This window comes from Tetrahymena thermophila (assembly GCF_000189635.1).
Source record: "Tetrahymena thermophila SB210 genomic scaffold scf_8254373, whole genome shotgun sequence".
Lineage (NCBI taxonomy): Eukaryota > Ciliophora > Oligohymenophorea > Hymenostomatida > Tetrahymenidae > Tetrahymena > Tetrahymena thermophila.
This window is the reverse complement of record NW_002476157.1, coordinates 20,040-47,594: the sequence shown is the minus strand read 5'-3', so window position 1 is coordinate 47,594 and position 27,555 is coordinate 20,040. Positions and strand designations below refer to the sequence as shown.

General features: G+C 22.2%; 10 protein-coding genes across 10 annotated transcripts; 5 read left to right on the top strand and 5 right to left on the bottom strand. All coding sequences in view use genetic code 6, as the record gives it.

The window, feature by feature from the left end:
* Window positions 1–340: 340 nt before the first annotated feature.
* On the top strand, window positions 341–2,562 carry TTHERM_00237410 (Serine/Threonine kinase domain protein; the record flags this gene model as incomplete). Its single annotated transcript, XM_001024771.2, has 6 exons — window positions 341–772; window positions 885–1,001; window positions 1,057–1,219; window positions 1,374–1,698; window positions 1,799–1,970; window positions 2,245–2,562. 6 exons carry the CDS (start codon window positions 341–343, stop codon window positions 2,560–2,562), a joined length of 1,527 nt encoding a protein of 508 aa, XP_001024771.2.
* A 1,321-nt stretch (window positions 2,563–3,883) lies between these two features.
* On the bottom strand, window positions 3,884–6,525 carry TTHERM_00237390 (hypothetical protein; the record flags this gene model as incomplete). The annotated part of the gene is made up of 2 exons (XM_001024769.1): window positions 3,884–5,800; window positions 5,920–6,525. 2 exons carry the CDS (start codon window positions 6,523–6,525, stop codon window positions 3,884–3,886), a joined length of 2,523 nt encoding a protein of 840 aa, XP_001024769.1.
* Window positions 6,526–7,214: 689 nt separating this feature from the next.
* On the bottom strand, window positions 7,215–10,284 carry TTHERM_00237380 (kinase domain protein; the record flags this gene model as incomplete). The annotated part of the gene is made up of 2 exons (XM_001024768.1): window positions 7,215–9,025; window positions 9,312–10,284. The coding sequence occupies 2 exons, from the start codon at window positions 10,282–10,284 to the stop codon at window positions 7,215–7,217; spliced, it is 2,784 nt and encodes a 927-aa protein (XP_001024768.1).
* Window positions 10,285–10,801: 517 nt separating this feature from the next.
* Window positions 10,802–12,594, bottom strand: TTHERM_00237370 (hypothetical protein; the record flags this gene model as incomplete). Its single annotated transcript, XM_001024767.2, has 6 exons — window positions 12,495–12,594; window positions 12,201–12,281; window positions 12,098–12,129; window positions 11,880–12,040; window positions 11,501–11,830; window positions 10,802–10,967 (listed from the first exon to the last, which is right to left on the bottom strand). The coding sequence occupies exons 1-6, from the start codon at window positions 12,517–12,519 to the stop codon at window positions 10,802–10,804; spliced, it is 795 nt and encodes a 264-aa protein (XP_001024767.2). The 5' UTR covers window positions 12,520–12,594.
* A 151-nt stretch (window positions 12,595–12,745) lies between these two features.
* On the top strand, window positions 12,746–14,470 carry TTHERM_00237360 (Serine/Threonine kinase domain protein; the record flags this gene model as incomplete). The annotated part of the gene is made up of 3 exons (XM_001024766.3): window positions 12,746–13,348; window positions 13,407–13,930; window positions 14,002–14,470. The coding sequence occupies 3 exons, from the start codon at window positions 12,746–12,748 to the stop codon at window positions 14,468–14,470; spliced, it is 1,596 nt and encodes a 531-aa protein (XP_001024766.1).
* An 887-nt stretch (window positions 14,471–15,357) lies between these two features.
* TTHERM_00237350 (hypothetical protein) lies at window positions 15,358–17,487 on the bottom strand (the record flags this gene model as incomplete). Its single annotated transcript, XM_001024765.4, has 1 exon — window positions 15,358–17,487. The coding sequence occupies exon 1, from the start codon at window positions 17,242–17,244 to the stop codon at window positions 15,358–15,360; it is 1,887 nt and encodes a 628-aa protein (XP_001024765.3). The 5' UTR covers window positions 17,245–17,487.
* Window positions 17,488–20,860: 3,373 nt separating this feature from the next.
* TTHERM_000237349 (hypothetical protein) lies at window positions 20,861–21,453 on the top strand (the record flags this gene model as incomplete). The annotated part of the gene is made up of 2 exons (XM_012800203.1): window positions 20,861–21,132; window positions 21,189–21,453. 2 exons carry the CDS (start codon window positions 20,861–20,863, stop codon window positions 21,451–21,453), a joined length of 537 nt encoding a protein of 178 aa, XP_012655657.1.
* Window positions 21,454–21,668: 215 nt separating this feature from the next.
* Window positions 21,669–22,561, top strand: TTHERM_00237340 (zinc finger, C3HC4 type (RING finger) protein; the record flags this gene model as incomplete). The annotated part of the gene is made up of 4 exons (XM_001024764.2): window positions 21,669–21,701; window positions 21,755–22,271; window positions 22,321–22,385; window positions 22,436–22,561. The coding sequence occupies 4 exons, from the start codon at window positions 21,669–21,671 to the stop codon at window positions 22,559–22,561; spliced, it is 741 nt and encodes a 246-aa protein (XP_001024764.2).
* A 914-nt stretch (window positions 22,562–23,475) lies between these two features.
* TTHERM_00237330 (DnaJ domain protein) lies at window positions 23,476–24,546 on the top strand (the record flags this gene model as incomplete). Its single annotated transcript, XM_001024763.1, has 3 exons — window positions 23,476–24,021; window positions 24,144–24,389; window positions 24,448–24,546. 3 exons carry the CDS (start codon window positions 23,476–23,478, stop codon window positions 24,544–24,546), a joined length of 891 nt encoding a protein of 296 aa, XP_001024763.1.
* A 367-nt stretch (window positions 24,547–24,913) lies between these two features.
* TTHERM_00237320 (transmembrane protein, putative) lies at window positions 24,914–27,034 on the bottom strand (the record flags this gene model as incomplete). Its single annotated transcript, XM_001024762.2, has 10 exons — window positions 24,914–25,039; window positions 25,095–25,201; window positions 25,251–25,478; window positions 25,531–25,825; window positions 25,873–25,990; window positions 26,216–26,325; window positions 26,381–26,482; window positions 26,545–26,668; window positions 26,723–26,870; window positions 26,953–27,034. The coding sequence occupies 10 exons, from the start codon at window positions 27,032–27,034 to the stop codon at window positions 24,914–24,916; spliced, it is 1,440 nt and encodes a 479-aa protein (XP_001024762.2).
* Between the last annotated feature and the right edge of the window lie 521 nt (window positions 27,035–27,555).

The window sequence follows — 27,555 nt, the reverse complement described above, 5'->3', positions numbered from 1 at the left end:
AAACCAATCAATATATTCACATAAAAAATAAAAAAAATAATAAGATTATAACCAAGTACTTAATTTCAGGGTGATAGGCTTTTGAAAAGAAAAGTAAACTAAACTAAATTCATTTAGTTTTTAATTAGAATAAAATCAAAATTTTACAATTATTAATACAAAGAAACTAACATTACATTTTCATTAAAGATTAATTCTACATAAAAACTAAGTTAAAAAGCAAGAAATTTAACTAATTTTTTCAGGAACTCAACTGGAATAAGAACTCAAATTTAACTTTAAACATTATAATTCTTAAATAAGCATATAAATCCTAAATTTTACTCTATTATTAAATATAATGAATGGAAATTCTTTCTGTTGTTCCTTTAACTAAACTTAAAATTCCTCCACTTTCAGTCCATAGTCTACTTATTTAACTCCAAAGGCCGGTGATTCTACTAATTAGAGCCTGCTCGACTTAGATTCTCCTATTACTATCCAAAGAACTAGGTCTTCTTTTTATGCTAAAAGAAAAGAAAAATTGTCAAGACTAGACCTATCTTTTAACTCGCCTTAGTTAAAACCTACTCATTTAAATAATGATATTTCTTAATTGAGATGCTAGTTAATAGGTATGATTGGAATTACTTTAGAAAATTCTTGTGAGCAAAAGAAATTCGATAAATAAACTCTATCTAGATATGCAGTTAAGAAACATTAGAAATAAGACCCAAAGCCTTTTTCAAGAAAGTTTGATGATATTTATGAATTAGGACGTAAAATTGGTGAAGTAATTATCAAAATTATGCATTTGAGTTTGAATTATTTACCATGACTTCTTACAAAATATACTTTTATTTTTTATTTATTATGAGATGAATTAATATATTTTTAAAATGAAGGGTGGTAACTCAGTGGTGAAGGAGTGTTTCATAAAACATGTAAATTTAGATGAAAGTTAGAAAGCTAAATATGCAGTCAAGATAGTTAAATTCTCAGATACAGAATAGCTTTTTAATGTATAAATTAATTTAAACATGAGATTTTAATTTATTTTTGATATAAAATACAAAGATAATTGAAGAATAGCGCATAATGAACATGCTAAAGCACCAAAATATAGTTGAACTGATAGATTTTTTTATAGATAAAAATAAGCACTCAGTCTAATTAGTTATGGAATACTGTGAAGGGAAAAGCTTAACTAAGCTTATCCAAAAAAGACATCCATTTTCATGTAATCAAAATTTATGATAATTTTCAGCCACTCAAAATAATAAGGAATTTTAAGTATAATTAATATAATGGATCATAAAAAATTGACGTGATTGATTAATAAATATTTTTTGGTTCAGCTTAATGTCTAACTTATTTTAACATTCTAAAAATAGAGGAAGAAGTTAAATACATAACTAGGACTTTATTGAAATCACTTCATTACATACATCTAAAAGGAATATGCCATAGAGATCTAAGCAATAATAATGTCATTTTCGATGTGAACACAAGAAAAGTTAAATTGATTGATTTTTCTGTTTCAAAAGAGTACAGAAACAAGCACAGAAAAATGTGGACGAAAACAGGTACGCTTTAATTTGTCGCTCCTGAGTCAATTATGGAGGAAAATGATGGATATAATCCCAAAATAGATATTTGGAGTATAGGTGTAATAATGTTTTCACTTTTAACAGGGGATTTGCCTTTCATTGATCCAAAGTAAGACAATAATTTTATCAAATTTTTTTATTAATGTTAAAAAAAAAATTAATTTTAACACATAAGATAATTCATTTTAATTAATAAATAAATAAAATAGCGATAGTGAATTAGGACTTATTGATTTGATTATTCATAGCGAACCTGATTATGAAAAGTATATGGCAAATAATTAAATTTCACCTGAGGCATACAATCTTTTGACAAAACTATTAGAAAAGGATCCGAAAAATAGAATCACGCTAAGAGATGCACTTTAGCATGAGTGGCTAGTAATTAATATTTAAATAAATAAATAACGCATTTTATAGCAGCCTTAAAAATTAATGAACAAAAAACTTATGGAAAAAAAAATAATTAAAAAAAATTCAAGAGATTTATTTACTTATTAATTAATTAATTTATTGATTCATCATATAACTATAATTTAATAATAAATAAATATAGTTAATAGAAGTTAAATGTTTATAATTTTAAAAAAAATGATATAAATTCAATAGTTATTTATGATTGATTTGTTTTTATTTTAATATTTTAAAATATTAGGAAGAAAAAATTGAAAGAATTTAAGTTATTCATAATTAAGATAAGATTATTAAATTTATGAAGTCACCATTATTTAAAAGTAGTAAACCCAAAGGAAGTGATTAATTACGCACTGATTATTTCAATTCTAAGCAAAAATCTCTTAATTTAAAAAAGTAACCCAGCTTTTCACCTCCTGCTATAGACTAAAATACAAAAAACGCCAATATAGATAATAATGATGCTGAATACCATTTTTCTCCTAGATCTAAAGTTATCTCTATCGGAAATCCTATATCTTTATGCTTTTAACATCACTAACATTTTGAGGCAAAATGAAATTCTTTTAAAAAAATATTATCACAAATTCTTACTAAAATATATTTATTTTATTATTTTTACCTCTTAAAGCAAAGAAATAAAAATAAAATATAAAGCCAATTAATTTTTGGTTTAATAAAAATTAGATTTTAAAATTAAAATTAATATTATTAAATGTGATTTAATTCACAAAATAAGATTGTAAAATTTTATATAATCCCTCATTTATTTTATATTTTATTTAATAAAGTATGCTCTTTAGCTCAATATAAAAACAATATTCGTAAATAATTAAATATAAATATCAATCTATCTATTATTTTAATCCTAGTTAAATTCTAAATTTATTTCTAATTTTATAAGCAAATCACTAGAGAGAATTTACAATCGGGGCTTTTTTAGATCAGTAGGCAGAAAAAACCTCTCTGCCATACTATTTTTTCGCCTTCCAAGTATTTTCCTTGGAGGGCTACTTTTTAGACTTTTTTAAAAACAATTTTTAACAAATTTTTAATATAGTGAAAATTGACTAAAATAATGAAACTAATGAACCAAAAATTTTACCTAAAATAAACAGATACATAGTTTATAGATGAATATTTTAATCAAAAAGCTAAATTTGAGATTAAAAAATTTGTTCCATTTTTAATAAATGCTTAATTAAGAAGGGTACTCAATTTAATAAGTTTTACTGTACAAGAATTTGATTCCTAAATGTGAAAAAAATTTAAAATTAAAATATTAATTAAATAAAATGAATATTTATTTTTTATTACTTTTTTGTAAACAAATTCCTCATTTCATCCTTCTCACTGATTTTAATATTAAGTTTATTTTTGATTTACTTTTTATTGTCTTTTTTAAGAAATAAACAAGGTTTTGAGGTTTTACATTATAGTAAATTTAAATAATAAAAATGTTTAAAGATAACATACATAATTTTTTTCACTATTTATTACATTCAAGAATAATATAACTCTAAAATAATAATATTAATTATTATTGAATGTGGATTTAGAATAATATTTTAGATAATGTATTTAATTTTGAGTATTTTTATTTTTTAATATTAATAATTGAATCATTAATAAAATTCAAAAGATAGATCAAACAAACTACTAAAGAATAATTAATAAATCTCTAAAAAGAAATAGTTATATAAAATAATAAATATCTCATTCATTTTTATTTCTTTCTAGGTATTTAATGGAAATTTATACAATTTTTATGAAAAACTCCAATAAATTTGATTTTCTTAATAATAAAATATAAATACTTAATTAATTTTCCAAATTTTAATAAAGTGTATTGAAAATAATTAATTTTTTGAGCTAGCTCATCAAAATTGCTTATTTTATTCAGGGAATAACCTGATGTATTTTCTTAAAATGTATCTGTTTCTATGGAAAAATTCAGGATCTTAAGGATCTTCATCATAAGGTGTAGGGGTATTGAAGAATTATCTACCCATCTCTCCTTACTCAAGCATTTATTTGAGAGTATAAATTAAAATGTTAACAAGATTTTGTTAATTTTTAATAATTCTCTATCTTTCGAGACGGTAAATAGTAGCAAAATATAAGTGACCATTCATATTATCTTTTGTTAGCATACTTTCATTCTCATCCATTGAATACATCCTTGAGTCTAAATATGACTTATAAATTTAGTTAACTTTTTCTAAACCCTTGATTTCAAGAGTTATGTTTACAGTAGGATTAAATATTGCTTCTACACTTTATGTTTCTAAATCCCACATCATTGCTTTAGCAAAAGAAATAATTTTAGAGTTAAATCTTTGATGAGGAATACTAAATCTCTTGTGAGTATTTAATTCGAAATATTTGATATAGCTTAAAGCATATGGAGCGTATTCAACTATATCTTGAATATATTTATATCTTAGATGAACAAATTCATATTTATTATATTCTAAAGCCATACCATATTTACTTAACATACTTCTATTAGTTAATCTATTATAGCAAAAGTAAACTTAACTTCCTTTTTCGAATCTATCTCTGCTATCAGCCATTAAAAGGAAATTATCATATTAAATTTGTTTCCAATCATCTGGATTATCTGTATATTCAAGTTTCAATTCATTCAAACTTTATTCAACTACCTATTCTTTTTCTTAGACCACAATTTGCTTTTTCTCTTCCTTTTCTTCTTTTTTATTTTCCTTCTCTTCTTCTTCTTCATCTTCACTGCTAGTTTAATTGCAATCTTTCTCACAGCTTTCTTCTTTATTTTATTCATTCATTTCATTTTATTTATCAATCTACTCTTCTTTCTCACCGCTAATTTCATCAACTTATTATTCTTAACCTTCATTTTAGCTTTCTTACTGGTTATTTTCTTAAATTTCATTTTAAATTTATTTATCGTTAATTGAATCTTCTTTAATTTTCTAATTAGATCCTTCTGTAGTATTTATCTACTCTTCTTATTTAGATTGGCATTCTGTATTGTTTTACTAAGTTGTTTCTACGATTTCTTCTTAATTTTAATTGCTTTCTTGATCATTTTTTGCTTACTCAAATTCTTAGCTCTACTTTTTAATTTGCTGAATAGCCTATTCAGCTTCTTTTGCATCTTTTTCAAAAATTTTCTTCTATGAAGTATTTATGACTTCATTTTCTTTGATTGTTTGTTTATGGTAAGTTTTCAGTAGCTCTTTGAAAAATGAACATAACTGGTTTAAGCGAGAAATCTCTTCTTGAACCTTATTAGTCTTTTTTTTTGGTTGTAAAGCAGATAATTCGATTTTTCTTATTTTTTCTATGATTTTACCTGCAAAAAATATGGTAACATCATCACCTAAGTTAAAATCATTTAAAATGATTTATTCTAATTCAAGACACTAGCGTCTAATATCTCTTAATTTTGGGTTATTTTAATCTATTTTAATCATTTTTTGGTCAGCTTAGTTTTTCATTTCCTCAAATTCTTCAAAGTCATACTCATTAACCATTATATTATCTTCACTCATATAGCTTTCATTTTCTGTAGAAGTTTAGTTCAATCTTTCTTCTTCTGTGATTTAAACTTATTCTATTTCACTTCCTTCTTTGTGAATTCTGAAAAACATATTAGTATTTTCATGGTTCATCATCTCTACGATGGGAACCATACTAATGTAATCCATTGAACCACCAAAGCTTCTACTCCAAATATGAATATAAATCCATCTAATATTCTCTTCAGAGTAAGTTTATTCTTCAAATAAATCAGGGTACTTAGGTAAAATTTCCTAATATTAAAAAAATTTTGTTTTAATATCTATTAAATTAGTTAATTTATATTTTATAAATTAATTATGAAGATATATTTAAAATATTTAACAAAATAATAATATATATATAATTATACCCTTAAATTTTTTGCAATGTAGTTAAAGTAATTTCTTTAAAGTCTAATTCTCTCTCTGAAGATAGGATCATCTAAATATTTGTATTCTTCATCCTCCCAAAAGTCTACTGTATCGATGTATCTTGAAAGGTTACTGATCAAATGATACCAGGGAGAGGCTTTTCCTAGTTAATACTAACGCAGCAAGTAAACAAGCATAATATGATCTTCTACTAACCCTCCTTTTTTAGCAGTAAAGAAATTTAAATTTTCCTTAACAACTTTTTGAATATCACTAAACATGCATGTTCTGGTATTTAAAATAAGTTTCCTTGGAACTTTAATTAGAATATCAGAAGGATTAATCTCCTCAGTAGCTCTAAATCCTTCATACTAAAATCCATTCTTGGCAGTAAACAAGCCAAATTCTAATTTATTAATTTCCAATCCTTCTTCTTTACATTTTTCTAAATATTCTTACATTATTGGTCTAGTATCTAGAGGTTTGGAAAATTTATCTTCTAGATAGACTTTCTTTTTTTTCAAAAAGTACTTTCCTATACCATATCTATGCTCGCCATTTGTTGTACTTTAATACTTCTCAACTCTTCTTTTAAAATGTTCCATTTAAATACCCTTTTTTAAATGTCTCCTTTGTAATTTTACCTAAATACAAGTATTTCTAACTTACTACTAAATTGCTATTTTCTACTTGCAGAATAATTAATATTTTAACAAACAAACAATTAAGTGAGATATATTTTTAGTTTTAAATACTGCGTAACAATTTTTATAAATCGAGGATACTTTTATACAAAAATTAGGATGGATAAACATTTAATTTGAATAATTAATTAATTAATTTCTTTTTATTGAAGATACAATTTTATAAATAGTCATGAATTAAAAATAATAAATGTCTTAAAAAACTATTTTATTAATTCTTTATTTAAAATTATTTTTTGTGAAAATATTTTTTTAATATTATTCTATTTTAAACAAATTTTATATGTTGCCTTACTAAATATTTTTTATTTCCTCAAAAAATGCTTCAATTAGGATAAACATTTAATTTAAATCATTAATTAATTTCCTTTTAATGAATATAAAATTTTATTTTTATAAATAAATATTCATGAATTAAAAATAATAAATTAAATTTCTCTTAAAAGTTATTTTATTAATTATTTAAAATAATTATTTGTGAAAATATTTTTTAATATTAATTATTAATAATAAAGAAAAACAAAAATAAATATTTATAATACATTTTAAACAAATTTTATATGTTGGTTTGCTAAATATTTTTTTTATAATCAAAAAATGCTTCTATTATTCCTACTGAAGATATTTGTTTAGGATGATTGACCACCTCCACCTGCTATATTGGTTAGTGTTGGATTTTAATTTTAATTATTGTTTCCAATGTTAGTGTTAGAAAATGTGGCTGGCTAATTGTTTAACACATTAAATATATTAGCATTTTAATTTTAACTGGTATTGTTGTTATTTTAACTTGTATTATTATTGTTGTTTTACATTAGGATATTGTTATTATTATTCTATGGATTGAATGATTACTGAGTATTCAATATATTTAGTTATCCTTATATTTAATTTTATTATACTGTGTTCTAATTCAAGCTAGAAAATTGATTATTGTTATTACTGTTAAAGTTACTGATATTGTTATTTCCACCAAAGTTGTTATTTGAATAGAAAGAAGTATTTTAAGCTAATAAATTGCTTTAGTTGTTATTGCTGTAACCTCCAGCTCTATTCATTTAAAAGTTAATGTTTTGCTAGCCATTGAAAGTTGGACTCATGTTTAATTGCTAAGAATTGCTATTACCAAAATTTCCAAACAAACTATTATTTTTATTTAACTAATTAAAATCTAGTTAAGGAATATGCTGCATTTAATTATTTGGTATATTTTATTGTTATTAAAGAGAGGCCATTTGTTACAATTAAAATACCAACTAATTGATTTACTAATCACTAATCTAACCTTGCATCATATTTGGATTATTAATATTTCTATATTATAGTAACTAATTTAATAATTATACATTTTATTCAAAGCTGTTTTTGCTAATATTTTAATTTGAAAACTGCTAAAATTAATTATTTTGATTGCTATTAAAGTTTTGTAGGCCAAAGACTCCATTATTATTACTTCCAAATTAATTTTAATTGTTCAAATTAGCTCCAAAATGACTTATATTACCTCCTTGGTTCATGTTAAGATTGTTTGAGAATTGTGACTATCCAAATTAGTTTTATTAAATTTATCCAAAAAACATGTTGTTGTTATTGTTATTAAATTAACCAAGTAAATTATTATTATTTTAAAGTAAATTATTATTATTATTATTATTATTACTATTCTATAATAAGTTACTAGTATTTTACAATACATTATTGCTACCAAAATTTAATTTATTATTTTAATTCTGCTAATTAGGAAAATGCTAGCTTTAGCTTCTTGAAAATAATCCACCTTATTGCTGCTACAAGTTATTATTAAGATTGTTTTAATCAAATAAATTTGTGGCTGAAATATTGTTAGATAAGTGATTTTAATTACCTTTTCCTTAAAATATATTTTCTTTGTTTTCAACATTCCTAAATTCTCCACTTAGATCCTTTTTAATTCTATTCAAACTTTCATTGTTGTTGTTGTGATGATGAATGCTTTAATTTGATAAATTATTCTTATTTTCTTCCGATTATCTTTGGTTTGGAGAGATATTATTTGCACTTTTTTAGATTGAAAATGAATTGCTGTTGTTATCCCTATTTTCATTCTTAGACAATAAACCCAACTCTTAAATTATTTCTCCTTCCTCTTAATTTGGCATTTCATCAATCGTTTCATTATTTTTATTTTCTTGTCCACCTTCGTTTTCAAAAATTTTCTCTGGGAGCACGAATCCTTATTATTGAGTTAAAATTAAATCTAAGGCCTTTTATTACTATTATTATTGAGCTGGGTTATTTGCAGCATTTTGCTAAGTTAGTACTGCATCAAAATTTACATTCAGCTAATTCTTTTATTTCCATTTATTGACAAGTAAAGCTACTCTTTCATGAGAAAAAATTCTATTCGAAACTGAGATTTACTCTAATTATAAATATATTATTAATGTATGTCAAATAATAAAAATAAAAATTTGAAAATTATGATTTGCTATCATTAATATTAAGTGGTTATAAAGATTTTAATTTGTAAAAACTAAAATTGAAATGATAAAAGATAAAATCAAATCTTTCAAATTTAATACAACAATTAGGCTGATTATGAAATAATTTTTTTTTAATTCATTATAAAGCAGCCAGTTCATTTTTTAGTGTTTAAAATTTATTGTTTGATTTAAATTTCACATAAGCAAGAATGAATAAAGGTTTACAAGATTTTGCAAGTTCAGCTAAAATTTAATACAAATCTTCTGGATTTTTTCTCTTCTCTTCATTTAAAACTAGTAACTGTAATAGGAAATCTATAAAAGCTTCAGAATATTTTTTAAGATCTCTAAGTTTTTTAACTCGAGCAGAAAGATCAATGCTGAAAGTGGTAAAATCATATATGTCCTATGCACTCTCGAGGAGGCACAATTCTAGAATTATAACTCCTAAGCAGAATAAGTCAGACTTTGGAATGTTGTGTACTGGACGTTATATATTATGTTGAAGTGCTCCTAGCTAAATAGGAGAAATATATGTAGATTGTGTATCTAATTTTTCAAGCTTTTCCATATAGGAAGACCAATTTGTTTGAATGAATGAATTTATAGTCATCACTTTCAATGCATTATCTTTTGTTAAGCATAAATTAAATGGGCGTATATCACCATGAATAAGATTTCTTTCTTTTAAATATGAAAGTACTGCTATTACAGTAGCCATTATATACCACAGTTCACTTTCTTCATAAAAAATTTTATATGTGCTGTTACTAACTTTCAAGTCTTCAATAGAAGTTAAAAAATTTTAAGGAATACTTTTTAGATCTTTTTCGAGCTAACGGCGCTATTCGAGATCTTTTTATAAATCATTATCAACATATTCATAGAGAAATTTTACTTTGAAGAATTAGCTACAAAGCTACTCTTTCTTCTTGGTCACAATATTAAGCAATTAAATTAATCCTGGATGTTTCAATTTGGATAATGATTTTTATATATCTACTGTCACTTAATACTGCATTTATGTATCAAAAACCTTTTAAATTATGGCTACTCTTTAAGCAGAGTCTAACTACTTGTATATTTTGACTTAGTCTCCATAGCGAATATCGAATGGAATACTAGGCTCTCTTTAATATCGTTTTTGATCTACGAGCTATACCTCAGATTTAGATAGTTTAGGTCCAGCTGCTCCCATTTATATGAGTATTAATTAAACTATTTCTATTAAATTTTAAATGCCACGCGAATTTAAGATTTTAAAATAAGTTTGGTTTTTAAAATGTTTATTTTTTAGAAGTTAATAAAGAATAATCTTTGTAAATCCCTAAAATATTTTCTAGTCTAAAGAATCTTTGTTACTTAATATATATTTTTTTGCAAAAATTTAATCAGCTTTTTGTTTTTTATTGTAAAATTTTCAAAAAAATTAAATTTTTCAAACAATTTCAAAGTAAAGCAAAATTAAAGAATTATTTTGTATGTATGTATGTATGTCTCTATAACAATTAATTAAAATCAAAAGTAATTTAATTAGAAGTTCTAAAGAAATTTATATTTTAACATAATTATATACAATTTCAATACATTCTAAATGAACCACTCAATACAAAATTATTAGATAAATAAAAATAAATACATTTTCTATTGAATAATAATTGTTATTTCTATCATAACAAATAAATAAAAAATCTGTAAAAAATATTACACTTAAATCAATTACTTATTTCTTATTAAAAATCTATTCGTTAAAAATCTTCTTTTTGCAATTAACAATTTCCATTAGAAACTAAGAAGGAAAAAAAAATTTCAATTATTATCAGCTGGTTATTCTTCTTCCTCCTCTTGCTCATCTTCTGGTTCTTCTTAATACTTTCCATTCTTTTTTTTAATTCAAAGTTAAAAATTTTTAAAATCTACTTTAGAAATTTAAATAGAAAAATCTTAAAAATAATATTTAATTTTCAGATTATTTAAAAAAAAAATAAAATATTTGCATTATTTTTATTTTAATTTTAAATGTGAAACTTTAAGCTATTGTTTTACACTTTTTGTAATAACTTAAAAATAAAATTATTTTTTAAAATATTAATCTATACTTTTTATTAAATAAACCCTTATAAGCTCAAATAAATTTAAATAATTTATGCTAAAGATTATTATTTTATTCCATCTTTAATTATTTGTAATAAAGAATAAATTATTTATGTTGATAAGTAGAAACCTAAATAAAACATTTTTATAGATTTTGCCAAAATAAGAATGTATAAATAAAATATATTTTATTAATAAATAAATAAACATTTTCTGTCTATAATAAGCAAGATTAAACGAATGTCTGCCAATAAGTTTTATTTTTTTTAATAATAATAATTGCTTTTGTAATATTTTAAAATAAATTAAATGCTTATTACGTTTTAGCCTTAGATAAATACTTTAAAATCATTTGGAATTTAGCTAATTTAATGAAGATGGAAAGGCTTTTCTGCAAAATAAATTCTTCTAAGTCTACAATTTGCATTTACTACCATTTTAACAATTTCTTAGAGGTTTGTGCCGTATGACTTTAAGCATATGTGCTTTATATCAAAAACAAAGTGATTCCACCCTTCTTACATTTTTAATTTAATGTTAGTAACTGTGCTTTTTACTCTTGTGTCTTTGAACCAATTACTAAATTTAAATCTTCTTTTCTATTTTTTATGATCAACAACCTCAACAACAAAAGAAAAGTCTTTTTTTAGCTATTTTTATAATTTTGATTTCAATTAATTCGCTTTATGAACTTCTTACATTTTTAACTAAAACATGGAGCCATGTTAATTTGAGCCCAAATCCATCTTTATGAATATTAGGCCCTTCTATATAATTTGTACTACTATTTTATCCAACTATTTCTACAACGTGTGTTTTTGTTTCTTCATCTTTTATAACCTCTATTTTTCCATCTGAAGCTTTAATATAAATGATTATTCTAAATTTCTACATTATCTAAAAACTAATATCTTTACTTTTTTAATCCCATACTTGCAATGGTTTTGATCTTTTTATAATTATAATTAATAAAAATATAGGATTTATAATAATTAGTTTTCATTTTATCTTTAATATTACTTTTTATTACCCTTAACTATAAAGTACTGATATTATTCCTGACTGCAGTGTTTCTCTAAACATGACTAATTAATTAATTAACTATAAAATTTACAAAAACTATGAATTTTATAAATACAATTAAAATTAAATAATATTTTATACCATTATAAATAGCTATTATAATATTTAAATTTCTTAATTTATAAAGTATAATATTTCTAATTTTCGCCAAAAATTATTACTCTAAAAATTTCATAAATTTAAAAGCTTTCAATCTCTAATAAAATAAATTTTATTAAAAATATAAATTACCTTTAAAAAGATTTTATGGTACCATAGAGTTAGGTATCTCTAAATTATTAGTGAAGATATTAGTATATTAGTTTTTGATATCAGTTAAAAGAGTGTCCCTTTTTTTGGTTATTTTTTAATTAGAAATAAATATTTTTTTTTCTGAATTACTTTTAAATTTATAAAAAAAATCAAAAAATTCATCTATATTATTAATATTTTTAGAAAAACAATTAATTATATTTTAAAATCAAGAAAATACTAATAAACAAATGGGAAAAGTGAAGACTTTAAAAGATAAAAGATACTTACAAGGTAAAACTGAATTAGGAAAAGGAGCTTTTGCTATTGTTTATCCAGGAAAAGATACTCATAAAAATAAGCTAGTTGCAATAAAAAAAATAGATGCAATAAAAAATAAAGATTACTTAGATAAGATTGATCAAGAATGTCAATTGCATTAGTCACTTTTACACAATTGCCATGTTTTAGAATTTATTGATAATTTTAGTGAAGAAAATTACATTTATATCATAACTGAGTTATGTGAATTCGGAGATTTAGATAGTTTTGTAAATAGATTTGAAAATAGAACTTTACCAGAAGATGTTGCAAAACTATTTACTAACTAGATTTTGCTAGGATTTATTGCTCTTTACGATTTAGATATTATTCATAGAGATATGAAGCTGCAAAACATTTTAATTAACAAAAATTTTGAGTGTAAAATAGCAGATTTTGGATTAGCAAAATCATGTTAAGAGATAGGTCACACTTATGCTGGAACTCCTTTGACAATGGCTCCAGAAGTTTTATTTGGATTAGAATACAATAAAAAATGTGATGTTTGGTCTTTTGGTTGTATTGTTTATGCTGTAATTTTAAAATATTTTTATTTTCAAACTAAAAAATTTTCGTTTATTGATAAATAAGATGACTCATGGCAGATATCCATTTTTCCCAACTGGTCACAATAAAAGATAAGAATTAGAAGACATGGTCAGAGATAGGAGACTAGAATTTATTAATCCATAAATCTCAAAAGAATGCAAATAATTTATTGATAAAATGCTCAAAGTAAATCCAGAAGAAAGAATAGATTTATTTGGATTGTTTAATGAACCTTGGCTGTAAGAATGTAGCTAATAGAACTATAGTTAAAATATAATAAATAAGTATTTGTCAAATTAGTTATATAAAGAAGTGCAAATAGACAACGATTTTGCAAATGAGTTTGGTATAGTGCTTAGAGAATTCATAAATATTACAATCAAATATCATTGCTCAATACTCTAAAATGTTTATCTAAAAATATTGAACAAGCAAAATCAATCAAAATAAGAAAAATAAATACTATATTTACTAAATTTAATTATTACAAAAATAACAGAAATGGCAATACTATTTAATTACAATGGTTAGAAAGTTTAGCTTCCACTTACCAAATAACAAATACAGTAAGAAATATTTTAATTAATTTTTGATATTCTAATAGTTTTTTAAATCCTTTATTAATTAATTAAAAAAGAATGTTTAAGGATGTTATAACTGAAGAAAATTATCAAAAATCAAAGTTAATATGTGATAAAATCAGTATTGATTTATAGCCTGTAGTTTAAACATTAATCACAAGTCTTCTTGAGCTTGCATAAATTGAAATTGAAAGTGCTGAAAATTTTAGCTAATACAAATAAGACTATGATCTTGTTATTAAATTAATAGATCTTTTAACTAGTAATTCATTTGGAATACCGTTCTAAGTTACAATTGATGAAGAGAAAACTAATCCAAAGAAATTGTAAAGTTTAGAAAATATATCAATTAAAGAAGCTTATGTTCGTACCCAAAATGAAGAAAATGACGATTAGAATGAAGAAGATTAATTAATACTTTAGATGAATTAAAATAAGATTATATTTAAGAGTGAAAGCAAAAATTCTTATGAATTTCAATAGGAATCTTTGCAAGTTATCAAATAGATGATTTAAAATTTTTGATAATTTTATTTAAATATGTGTTTTAATGAATTTAAATTATTTCAAACTTAATTAATAAAACTAATTAATTAATTAAATTTTATTTTATTAAAATATTAAATCTTATTGGAATTGAAATTGAGGGAATTAAATTCTCATATACTGCAATACTTTATTTTTTTATACAAATATATGAAATTCAAGTCATAAAAAAATTAAAAATTTAGGAGATAATCTTTTGGAAGCATCTATTTTCACAGATAATATTTTGTATTTTAATATTCAGTTTTTGCACTTGCTTTAATCTTAACTTTGCTTAACTGGAATATTCAGTTTTTTGCATGAAATGAATGAAAAACTCAGATCTTTAATATATAAAACGAATTTAAAAGGATTTCATATATTTATGATTTACTTTAGAAGCAAATGAAAAAATTAATTAAAAACTATGAAATCAGTTAAAAATAATAAATAATTCATGTTTTTATGGAGAAAATGAATTTTTTTATTAAATAAATGAAATAAATAGTATTATGTCTTGCTTGTTTCTGATAGAAATAAAAAATTATTAAAATTTATTATTAATTAATATAGAAAATATAATTTGCAAGATGCAAAGGTAAATAATAATAATATATATTATATATGACTTAATTATCCATTTATTTTTTTAATTTATTATATACATAAAAGTATTTTATCAAATCACAACATATTTTTAAATCTTTTTCATTCTATTGTATTAATTAATTGATACTTACAATTTAGACAGTATGTGCGATTGTTTATTTTCTTAAGAATTTTTAATAATATAAATACATTTAGCTCTTTTTGTTTGTTAATAAATTTTAAAATATTTTTTTCAAAAAAAATATTTATTTGAATAGTTGAAAGATTAAATTAATCAATCAATCAATGTACTTATCAAAGTCACACTAATTTAAATGCTAAATGGGATTTTCCTCCATCATAAAATTGAGGTCACTGTTACTCTCATAGTGCATAAAATCATTGAAATTAGAATTTTTGTGTAGATGTTCGTATCTGAGTAATTTCTCTATGTGTTAATTTTCTGATTTAATATTAATCATTGTTGATTAATCACTAAGGGGAATTCTATGGTTGCTAATCAATTCACAAGGATAAGAATCTTAATTTATGCTTCTTTCAAATTCGTTGATGTCATTTTTCACATTTTTTATTGATATTGAAGGAGAGAGAGATAATTTATTGTTTGAAAGAATATCCTCTCCTTCGCAACTAATTCTTGACTCTCTTAAGAACTCTTCTATACAGTTTTAGTTATTACTGTTATTCATATTATGTTTGGTATCTGAGCTATTTTCAATCAATTTACTAGATTTTAGCAAACTTTCATCATTTTTTACTACATCAAAATTTAGTTGCTATTGCACACTTTCAAGTGAATTTATTCTTTTGAGAGAAACTGATATTTATTCGTCAATTTAAATATCTTCTGGTTGTTGTTGCTGCTGAGAAATCTATGTAGGATATTAAAAGCTCTGTTCTTACTATTAAGTAGGGTTATTTGAGTTTTAAAATTATTATTAAGGCTATTAAACTTATTACTATTATTGCAAAGCCTGTTACTTGCTACCAAGCTATTAACTGTTATTGCTATTTTATAGATATTACTATTTCTTAAGCTACTCTTATTCATTTAAATATGATGATGTGTTTTTTTAGTGGTATTAATTAGTTTTTATTGGTACTCTTGGTAAGAATTTTGTATTATTGCCACCATAAGAAGGACCTCCTGGCGGAGCGCTCATAAATGCCATAGGATTTTAATTTTCACTATAGCTATTAAAATTTTATTATTATTGATGTTAAATGTGGTGGTGAGGAGGAGGATAAGGATGAAAATTAAATTAATTATAATTTGGATGATATTAATGATGAAAATTATTTGGTGGGAAGTTGTTTTCTTTTTAGGCAGTAAGGAAGTATGGAGCTGTATTTTAACTGTTTGGATGATATGAGTAAGGATATTAATAATATTACTATTAAGGAGGTAGATATTGAATTGGGATATTTTAAGAATTTGATTAATTAGCATTACTAGCAAGAGTGTTTTGGTTACTTCCTTGTACTTATAAAAGCTATTGTTAGCTTTGTTATTATTAAATTTAATTAATATTATTGCTTTATATTGTATGAGTAGAGGGTCCAGCAGATGTATTAACTCTTGCAGAATCGCATAAAGGATTAACTGCACTAGAATGACCTCCTGACTTCATAGGAGTGACATATTATTTAGTTTCGCCTTGTTGAGTTTAAGGAGTGGATTAAGAATGTGCTTATAGTTATGGAAATTTATGAGTTAGTTGCATTTTCTCGCTTATTAAACTATTATCAAAAATTTGACCATTTTTTTTCTACTCTTCTAAGTTGTCAAATTAGGCTTTAAATTAGTATTTCATAGCAGAAGTAAATCCGAAGGCATCCTCCTCAGTATATTGATTATCTTTATTGATAGATTTTTGAATTTTCTTTTCTTACTCATCAGCAATTTTCCTCATTTTCATCATTGTTGACTCCAGATCAAATTTATTTTATGGTGACTAAAGATTGACCACAAAGCTTGCAATAGCTTATTCTATGTCTCCTTTTATAAATTCTTCTTATTCAATATCAAACTAAGGGAATAGCAGTTGAGCTTTTTTCCCAATAAGCTATCCAACCTCTGAATTAACTAAGGGATTAGCAGAAAAGATTTGTTATTTATGAGAAGAAAATTAATTGTGATTTGCTTTAGTCGAGCTACGATGCATTATTATAATTATTTTTCTAGTTTATTATGTAATTAGATGGCTTTGAAGCTCTATTATTTATAATTATGGCTTAATTAAATTAAATAAGTGATTTTTCTTTGTTGCTGGTATGGCTGCAAGAAGAAGCTGTTCAATATATGTGTGGATTTAACAAATAAAGGCAAGTATTTATTTATTTATTTTCTTCTTCTTTTTATTATTATAATTGTTTTGTTTTGTCTTGTTTTTATTTTTGAATTTATTTTTTGCTTGTTTACTAATTCCTTAACAATCAAATCACAAACGAATAGATTAACGATAATATCACCCGCAATTTTGAAATAATGTGAATGAATATCTGTCATCAATCTTTATTAATAAATAAAAAAGAAAATTTTATTTTCATTGATTATATCTAATTCTTATCTTCTAAAAAATTCTCTAGAGATTAAAAATATATATCATTAACCAACTTTGCCAAAGTATTCCGTTAATATTTTTAAATCTATTAACTTTTCGTCCAGTTTGAGAGGTTGGTTAGTATTTTATTAAGATTACTTTAATTTTATTAATTATCTATCTAAATATTTCCATAAGGTTAAAATTATTATCTATATTATAGTATAATCTAATTTAATCTAATTAATAATGTAATTAAATAATTTTATCTTTATTGTTTAAAATTTAAATATTATCAATCTAATTTTATCACCATACACTCAAAAAAACAAGAAAAAATGGAAAAATATAATCATTTTTTGATAAAATTTTAACATTTTTTATTTTTTAAGCAAAATTTTATGAATAATAAAAGTCTTTTTATATTTCAATACAAAGATATATATGAATTGTAAATTTAGTATTAGAATTATTAATAAAACTTATTTTTTTAAAAATTATTAATCCAATTTATATACAATTTATATTGACATATTAAAATATTCAGAAAAATCTTCTTATTGATATTTTTAAACTAAGAAATTTAATTTCTCCTTTAAAATATTTTAAAATTTAAAAATATTAATTAACTGATACAAAATGCATATCTCAAAAATTGCAAAACAATAATTTATTTATTATTTGAAAAATATGAAAGTATTTACTATTTTGATAATAATTAATTAATAATTTTAAGACATAAAAAATTTTTTGGAAAACAAAAGAAATTTATGCACTTTACTTGTTTATTTAAGATAAGAAATTTAGCTAGAGTATATATATATTAAATATACATTCTTTACATAATTTTTTTAATTAATTGTTTTTTTATTTGATTTTGTATTATTTTATTTAGAGCTATTACATTTAAGTTTTTATTAAATTATAAAAAAGGAAGACTATAGCTATTTTATAAACCTGAAAAATAACTTGTGCTTATTTTCTATATTATTTTATGATGCTTCAACTTAAATGTTTAAATAATTTTATATCAAACGATAAATATTTAATCATTATGATAAATTTAAAAAGTACTGACCATACTATAATTTTTTAAAGAATATTGAATAAAATCTAAATATTACATCTACTTTTTATTCTATAGTATTTGTTGAATATGTTATGAAGTTCTAAAAAATAAATTTGATTATCATTATTATTATTATTATTATTATTACATGTTTTACAGCAATATAACTATCACCAATATTTTTGTTAAAAACATTTAAAAATGAATAGGGTTAGTTTAAATAAATTATTATATAAAGAAAATATAAACATCAATTTAGGTTTAAAGTAAAAAAATATTTATTTATATTAATTAAGTAGAATATACAGTGCTTTAATTTCTTTCTGAGCTTACTTCAAAATAAATATAGCTAACTAACTAAATCTACTTTTATTCCTTCATATTTTAAATGAGTACTATTTATTCAATAAGCGCTATTGATCGCTAAAATATTAGTAAGCTTAGATTTCAAATTTGATACTTTTGAGTACTTTAATCTTTCATTTTAAATTTGTATATTTAGGTATGGATGCTAGCAGCAATTAAAATAGATAAAGAATGATGCATGTAAGTAATTTAAATGATACTGTCGAGTAAATTATTGGTTAGAACTAAGATGAATTAATTGACAATAATTAAAATTAAAACTTAAATATCGAGAACTTTAGCAATAGAAACAGAAATAATATTATAAACATAATAAACTTTTCAAACTAATCATAGCATCCTTAAATTTCAAGAAACAACCAATAAGAAAATTTACACCATCAATCTTAGATTAATGTCTAAATTATAAGTATCTTATTGATGAAATCAATTAAAATTTTATTAAAAATGTTTATTTAATTACTAAGATCAGCTACATCCACGAAATCAAAGTATTTTAAATAACTCCAGGTAGAATTAAAATGTAGAACATAACGAACAAATTATATAAGCACAAAGCCAGAATTAACAGCAGCAGTATCCTCAGCAATAGCAACTTTAACAGAACTTATAATAATAAATTTAATAAAGAAGAATGTAAGTTTTAAGCAACTTAGATGTAGTTGAAAATGATGCTTTGATTTATTAAAGTATGGAGACTTATGACTAATGGTTTAATCACATGATAGCTAACTAAGCTATTGTTTGCTTAACAATATTTTTGATTCTCAGCGCTTTTTCAACTTATTAACTTGATCCAATTTTCCCTATTATCTCGATTTCTGTTTATTTTTTGTTAGATATTCATAAATTGTTGAAACAACTCAAAAAGTAATACGAGTAAAATATTTATTTTAAAGTATGTTAAAATTTTAGTTAATAATTTTAATTAATAAAAAGTCAATAAACACAAAGGTTGTTACAGATAGAAATATTTGAAGATATGACGTTTTTATTGTCTGGAGGAGTACTTTATGCGTATTTTAGAACACATTAATTCTCTTTTATGATAACTATTGGACCTATTTTTGCTGCATGTTTACTCAGATACTGGATTTATATTATTAATAAAAAACAGAACGAGTGCATTTCCTTTATTGATTTTGTAATTATTATTGTTTGAATTCATTTAAATATATTCTAATTTAATTAATTTTACATAGCTAATCATTACTTTTAGGATTTTTATTATCATTCAAATAATAAATGTCAGTCTGAAAATTTCAGGTGATATAGATTGGAGTTGGTCTGAAGTGTTTTGGGTTTATTGGGTTTTTTTTTCAATTGTCTGTGGATTAATTTTTGGATTATTCATGATGTCATTGACTAAATTGTGCTAGGTTTGCTAGGGGTAGGCTTAGATGTTTGAATGTAAATTTTTAGAATTACGAAATTCTATTTTTAATTTAGATAATAAAATAAGTTAAAGGTATTATTTGGATGTTCTATACTATCACTAGCTAGTCAATCAATAGTTGTTTTGCTATTATTAGTATTATTGACACATTAGAAAATAATTCTACAGGTAAATATAATTTTAAGTTTAAGAAGATTTTATAATATTTTAATAAAGAATAAATAAGAATTTCAGTAATATTTAATTTCGCAATTGGTTTAAGCCAGTTTATTATCACTGCTATCTTCAATGCTTCAATCAAGTAAAATAAATAAAAATTAATTTATTTTAAATTGACTAAAACTTTTTTAGGTAATTTATAAAGTAAATTGTATCAGAAGACTCAGAGTAAGAGGAAGCCCAAAGAGATGCATAAAATTAAAATATAATTAATAATTTAAATAACAATAGTGGAATAATTTTAAATCATCATTTACACTTGCTAAATATAAGAAATCAAAATAATAACAATAATAATAATAACAACCGATAATAAAATTAATAAAATCCTTAGAATTAAATTTAAAATATAAACTTATACGATAGAAGAAATCATTAACAAAATATCAGAAACAAAGTATCTAAACCTCCTGAAATTTAATTTAAAAGAATTTCTGTCAATATTCTTCCTAAATTTTTAGTAAAATTAATTATATAATACAATAAAATTTTATTATTGTTTATTGTTAAAAAAAGATAAAATTCTCCAATACTTATTTCAAATAATACTCTGAAAGTAAAATGCAATCAGTATAAAATTCACATAGAAAATCTGAAAAAGATTCTTCTCAGCAGCAAGTTGAGGCAGATAATATCAGCAATAACTAAAATATTGATTAAATTAATGCTAACTAAAATGATTAAATAAGTTCTAGTAGCAGAAAGAAGTATGATGCTGTGGCAGCAGAATCATTAGCAACTTAATTAAACTAATGTTAGGGAATTAAGGATTTAGAAGTGATAACGCTGCAAAATGATGATAAAATTATAGTCTTTGACGAATCAGAAGATTCTGAGTGCAAAAAATCATAAGAAAATTAAAAAATTAATGAAAATAATGCTCTTGATATTAGTTAATTGTCAGAAAATATTAGAAATTCAAAGGAATCCAAACAAAATAAATTAGAAAACACAATTAAAAATATACCTGTATTTGAAATATAATTCCCTGCTTCAATGAAATTAATAGATCTACCTTCAATCTAGAAAGTAAAATTCTTAAATTTAATAAATAATTGAAGTTAAATAATATTTATATCAAGATTAGAAGCGAAATAAATAGTGCAAGACTTGAGTAAATGCAATAAAAAGAAGATATTTCAGAGCAATCTACAGCGAAGGGAGAAAAGCAGAAATCGAATAGATAATAAATTCACTAATTTAGAAAACATGAATGTAATTTATATCTGAAATCATGCTAGAGTTCATTTAGAGAAAAAGAAACTGAAAAAGAAATAATTTCTTCTTTGACTAACTAAAAATCTATAGAATGCATATAAATAGAAAATATTTAACCTCCAAATTATGAGCAGACAACTTGTTAAAATTAAGATTAATAAAATATAATTTCTGTTGAAAATGCTAATTAGTAAGCTGATAAAAAAATTACTGAAGAATAATAAAACCCCAATAATTAAGAACAAAAAACAGAAATTAAATAAGAAAGTAATAAAACAAGTACTCCTTAAAATCAATAAATTAAAGAAGAAGAGGAATAAAATTGCTTAATTTGTTTTTAAAATAGTCAAGACTCCGTTTTTATGAACTGTGGACATGGAGGTATAATATTAAAAAATAAAAAACAATATTAAATAATAAAAAATATTAGGAATATGCTATGATTGCAGTTTGGATATATGGAAAATAACAGGGGAATGCTATTTATGCAGAGAAGTAAATAATTATTAGTAGTATACTTATTTTATTTTTCATTTATTTCATAGAAAATTAAGTAAATCTTGTAAATTGATCTTTAATACAAGAAGCAAAAGAATTTAGTTAAAATTCTCTACATCACTGAGCTAACAGAAGAGAGCGAATCTGAATCGGATAGCGAATAAAGCGACTGAAATTAACAACAAATAAAAAAAGAAAAGCACTTAAATTAAAATATTTCAATAATTTCTATAAATTTTGAAAATATAAATTGATATAAAGTTTCTCTTTAAAGAAAAAAATAAAATAAATTCTAGTTTTTAAAAATATGTTTAGACAAATAGATAATAAGTTTCTTTATCCAGAAAAAAATAAACTAAATTCTAGTTTTTAAAAATATGTTTAGATAAACTTATTTAATAATTAATTAATTAATTATTAAAAGAAAAATCAAGAAACTAATTTACTACTTCATCAACTAATAAATATCAGAAAATTGGCATATTTAAATTTTATTATAAATTTTATGTGATGATAAATCAAATTGATTTCACTGTCATTTGATTATTTTTTCAAAAATATAAGGTTTATGTGTTATTTATTTTTATCTTTTATAAAGCGATGTATCAAGTTATTCTTTGAGTCATTTATTATTAAAACATATTGATGTTTTATTTTAAATTTAATCAAGTTATTGAAAGAACAAACTCTTCAATTTAACATGAAATTGATCTAATATATTATAAATAATTATTTATTGTTTTAATTTTAATTATTTAAGGTAAAATAAAATAAAAGAATAAATTTTATGATTAATTAGTGTTACAAACTATAATTACAAAAAAATATTGAAAATAATTTATTTTTGAATTTAATATTTATCATTATAATAAAATTCTAGAAAAAAATAAATAGAATAAATATATTTTGATAACAAAAATCCTAGATTTTTTCTACTAAATAATTTTAAATAGACAAATTTCCATTTGAATAGTAACATTCTAAAAAATTGATGAATTTGATCAAATTTGACTGGTGATTAATTATTTATAAATAGAAAAAACCAGAAATATTTATTTTATATTTGAAAAATTAAAATAAAGAAGTTATGATTAGACTACTCAGCTCGAGCTTGAAAAATGGCTTAAATTTTAATAAGAGCTTCTTCTTCAAGCACCAAAATATATTAAGATTTTTTAATGCAAAGGTAGACTTTAGTAAAGATTACTTTAAAGTCCTTGAAGTGAGCGAAAATTCTACTCCTGAAGAAATAAAAAAATCTTATTATAAACTTGTAAAGTAATATCATCCAGATATTAATAAAAATAACGCAGAGCATTTTAAGTTAATCAATGAGGCATATGAGGTATTAAGTAATGAATAATCTAAAAATGAATACATATCTATGAGAGCCAATCCATTTTAAAATAGTTCCGCCAATTATTCTTAATCTTATCATCAATAACAGAATTATGGATAATATTATTAATATGGGAACAGAAAAAATTAGAAATATGATTACAAACGCTACGAGTAATAATACTACTCTTCCGCAGATGCGTAGAGACAAACTTAAGGAGATTTTTATAACTCTAATTTTAGCAAATCTCAGTTTTACTAAGACATGCAAAATCCATATTCCACTTAAAATAATGTAAGTAAAATTAAAACTTTAACAAATTTTTTAGAGCTTAAAGAAATAATATTAATTTTATCATCAATTAAAAGTAAAATATATTTAATCCAAGCCCTTATTTTTTTCATTTAAAAATATAGTATGATTTTGAACCATCAATGTCAGCTGAAGAAAAAATGAGATTAACAAAGAAAAAATTAGTAGCATTTACATTTGTTATTCTTGGCTTTTATTTAATATTTGATGTATTGGTGATGAAGTTGCTTAACTCATCTGAGTAGTATGTCGTTTATGATCCAGAAACTGGATAGAGATTTATTACAGATGCTCAAACCTTAAACCAACTTAAAAGAAGAGGCTATGATGCATCTTTCATATCTCCAACAGTATTTAATTTTAGATAAGTTTTTAAAAAATTTATATGAATTTTATATAAAATAATAGGATAGAGATTTATAAAATAGATATGGAAATAGAAACCATGATGAGAGATATAATTATAACAATGGGTTTAACTATGATCCAAAAAGAGAAAGAATTTGAAAAAAATGTGATGTAGCTATCATCTTTCTACAACAAATAATTAGCTATGCTTTTGAAATGGTCTATTAATAGTTATAAATACTTGAAGTCTTGAAATAAAATATTATAATTAAACAATCAAAGTGATTAGATTATTGATTAATAAATTATTATTTAGGTGACTAACAAATAAATAGATAGATAAAATACTAAAAAGAATATTATTAACAAGAAACTATAATTAATTAACATACACACACACTATCTTAAATATATTGATTATTAACAAATAACACTCTACCCTCTTATACTTTTTATATATGCTTTCAAAAATAATTTTATATGTTCCTTGCATATTTTGATTTCATAATTCTAATTTATTTTCAAATCAAATTGTTGTTTTTCTATTATTTTTTCTTGAAGGAAAATCAAAATTGAGGTCATCATCATCGTCATCATCATCTTCATAATCTGCCTCATAGTTTTTATTTAATTGAATTTACTTTGTTTCACCCTTTAAATAAATATTTTTTATAGCTTTTAGTTAAATTAAAATGTAATTTTCATACAGAATATGATCTCTGACCGAAGCGATAAAAGTGAATAGTTCCAAACAACAAAATTAAAGAAATAGTTAAAGTCATTAATTCAAACCAAAAGTTTGTGTTCCATAAATCTGATTTAAAAAAAATGAATATTTTATTATGATTAAAGTTTTTAATTACCATCAAAGTTAGGTTGAGTATTTTACATAGTAAAAAGTCCTTTGGGAGTGTTTATAAGAAAAATTTACCCTTCCAATATACCATGATCAAGTTTTATTAAATCATTTTCATACAAAATGGTATGATTGAATGATTTCTCGTTTGAAAATAAATCTAAATCAATGGCGCTATAAAGTAATTTATGATTGCCCTCCTCATTCTTTTGCATTGGAAATTCAAAAATAAATCCTATCCAAAATTTATTTTATTAGATCACTTATAAAATAGGAATTAATTTTACTGAGTGCATTTTTCATTTAGCAGAGATAATTCCTAGCTTCTTTCCCGAAGAAATCAAAAAATTAAAATTCTAAACAAAAATTAAGAGCAGCATCTTAATTTTAATAATAATTTGCATATTCAAGAGTTGTATCTTTTACTTAATACTGCTTATCATTATCATTCTTTGAAATCAAAATTACATATGGATTTTCAGCAATTATAACCACGAATGATTAATAATTATTATCTCTATATTAAAATACTTATTATATTTAATGAGCTAAATCATATTTATTGCCATCCTTATCATAGAGCTAATAACAAATTAATTAGATATAACTTTTTGTTTAATAAAATTTACTATATTTTTTGTGCTATAGAAGTATTAGTCTAGTGAAAAATTAAAATATAAAATCTTAGCTTATTAGCTTCCTTGGTAAATTATCTCATAAGTTGTATGTTGTAAAGTAATACGATTTCTATTTATTTATTTAAAATTAAAATTTATATCAAATCTAAATTAAATTTGTTAATTAGCTATAAGTAAATTTTATTTAAAATATTAACATAAAAATTAAAAAAATAAAAGTTTTAATTTTTTTAAACTATTTCAATAAAAGTTTAATTTTGATAGTTAAAAATACCAAGTTGAAAAGGGTTAGAAAAATGAGTAGTTGTAGTAGAGTCAATGTAAATTTGTTTACCTTATAATGTAGTATTATTTTGTCTATTGGTCATATGCTAAAATTGCATATTAAGTATTGCCTTTTACAGGTTACTCTAGCCTTACATCAATTAAATTAGATAGAGAGATCTATTAAAATTTATTTAAATATTAAGTTTAATATTTATTTAAAAATAAATTTTACTTTTAGTTGCTACTCAATATCTTAAATGGAAAATACTTCTATCTTTTACCATTAATCTAAATTGTTTTTAAACTTATTTTGGAAAATATATCCTTTGCGATCCTTTTATAATTATTATATGTTGATGATTATATAGAGCAATGTATTTAAAATCTTAAAATTACTAATTTAGAAAATCCAAAAATATTTTAGTAAGAGTCTATACCCAAAGCCTGTAATAAAGAGAAGTCTCCTTCACTTATTATTGATGTATAATTTAGAGAAGCATTATAAACCACATCTTAACTCCTTTATTTATTGAGTTTAATTAAAAAATGTCAACAAAATTAATTGTAAATTTACAGATATAGCTTATTTTCATATAAAAAAACTAAATCTCTCATATTATCGCCATCTACCTTACATGAAATAATTTATCCTATATTCTAAACCTAGATGCTTTTATTGTTTATATCAAATAATGATAGCTTAAAGAAGGAGTTCTTAGGATCTATTTTTATATTTATATTAGTTTTAAGTTAAACTTATTTAAATCATTTTTTTTGCTAATAAATTGCAATAAAATGGTGTACTTAAATAGTCTAACTAATTATAAGTTACAACCTGGCTTTCTATAAATATTATTAATGAAAATATTAAAAGTAGGCTTTTCATTTATCAAGTTTTTATTTAGCTATTGTATAAAAAATAAATAAATTATATTCTTTATTAGTTTAATCAAATTATTTTTAGAAATTTAAAAAAATATCATTCCAAAGTTAAATCTACTGAGAGTGTTTATCAAAAAAAAATAAGTAAAAATTTATCAAATACTTAAGTTTTTAAATAGAATTCTATACTTGTATATTAATTTACTTGGTGAGCTCATTTATATGTTGAACAGATAAAAAATATTTGCAAATGTGAATTTAAGATATAAATTATAACTTTTTTATTTTTTAAATCTAAAAAAACAAAAGATTAAATGTAATTTAATTATTTTTGTTTTAATTCTATTATGACATTAGATTATAAAATTCAAATTATTTCAAAGTGTATCTTCAGTAAAAAATTAAATATAGTAATACAATTATAATAATTTATGAAGAACGAAGAAATGAACGAAATATATAAATAAAGATGGTAATCTTTATTTTATGTTATAAAAACAAATAGATCTTTTAAAAACTAGGAAG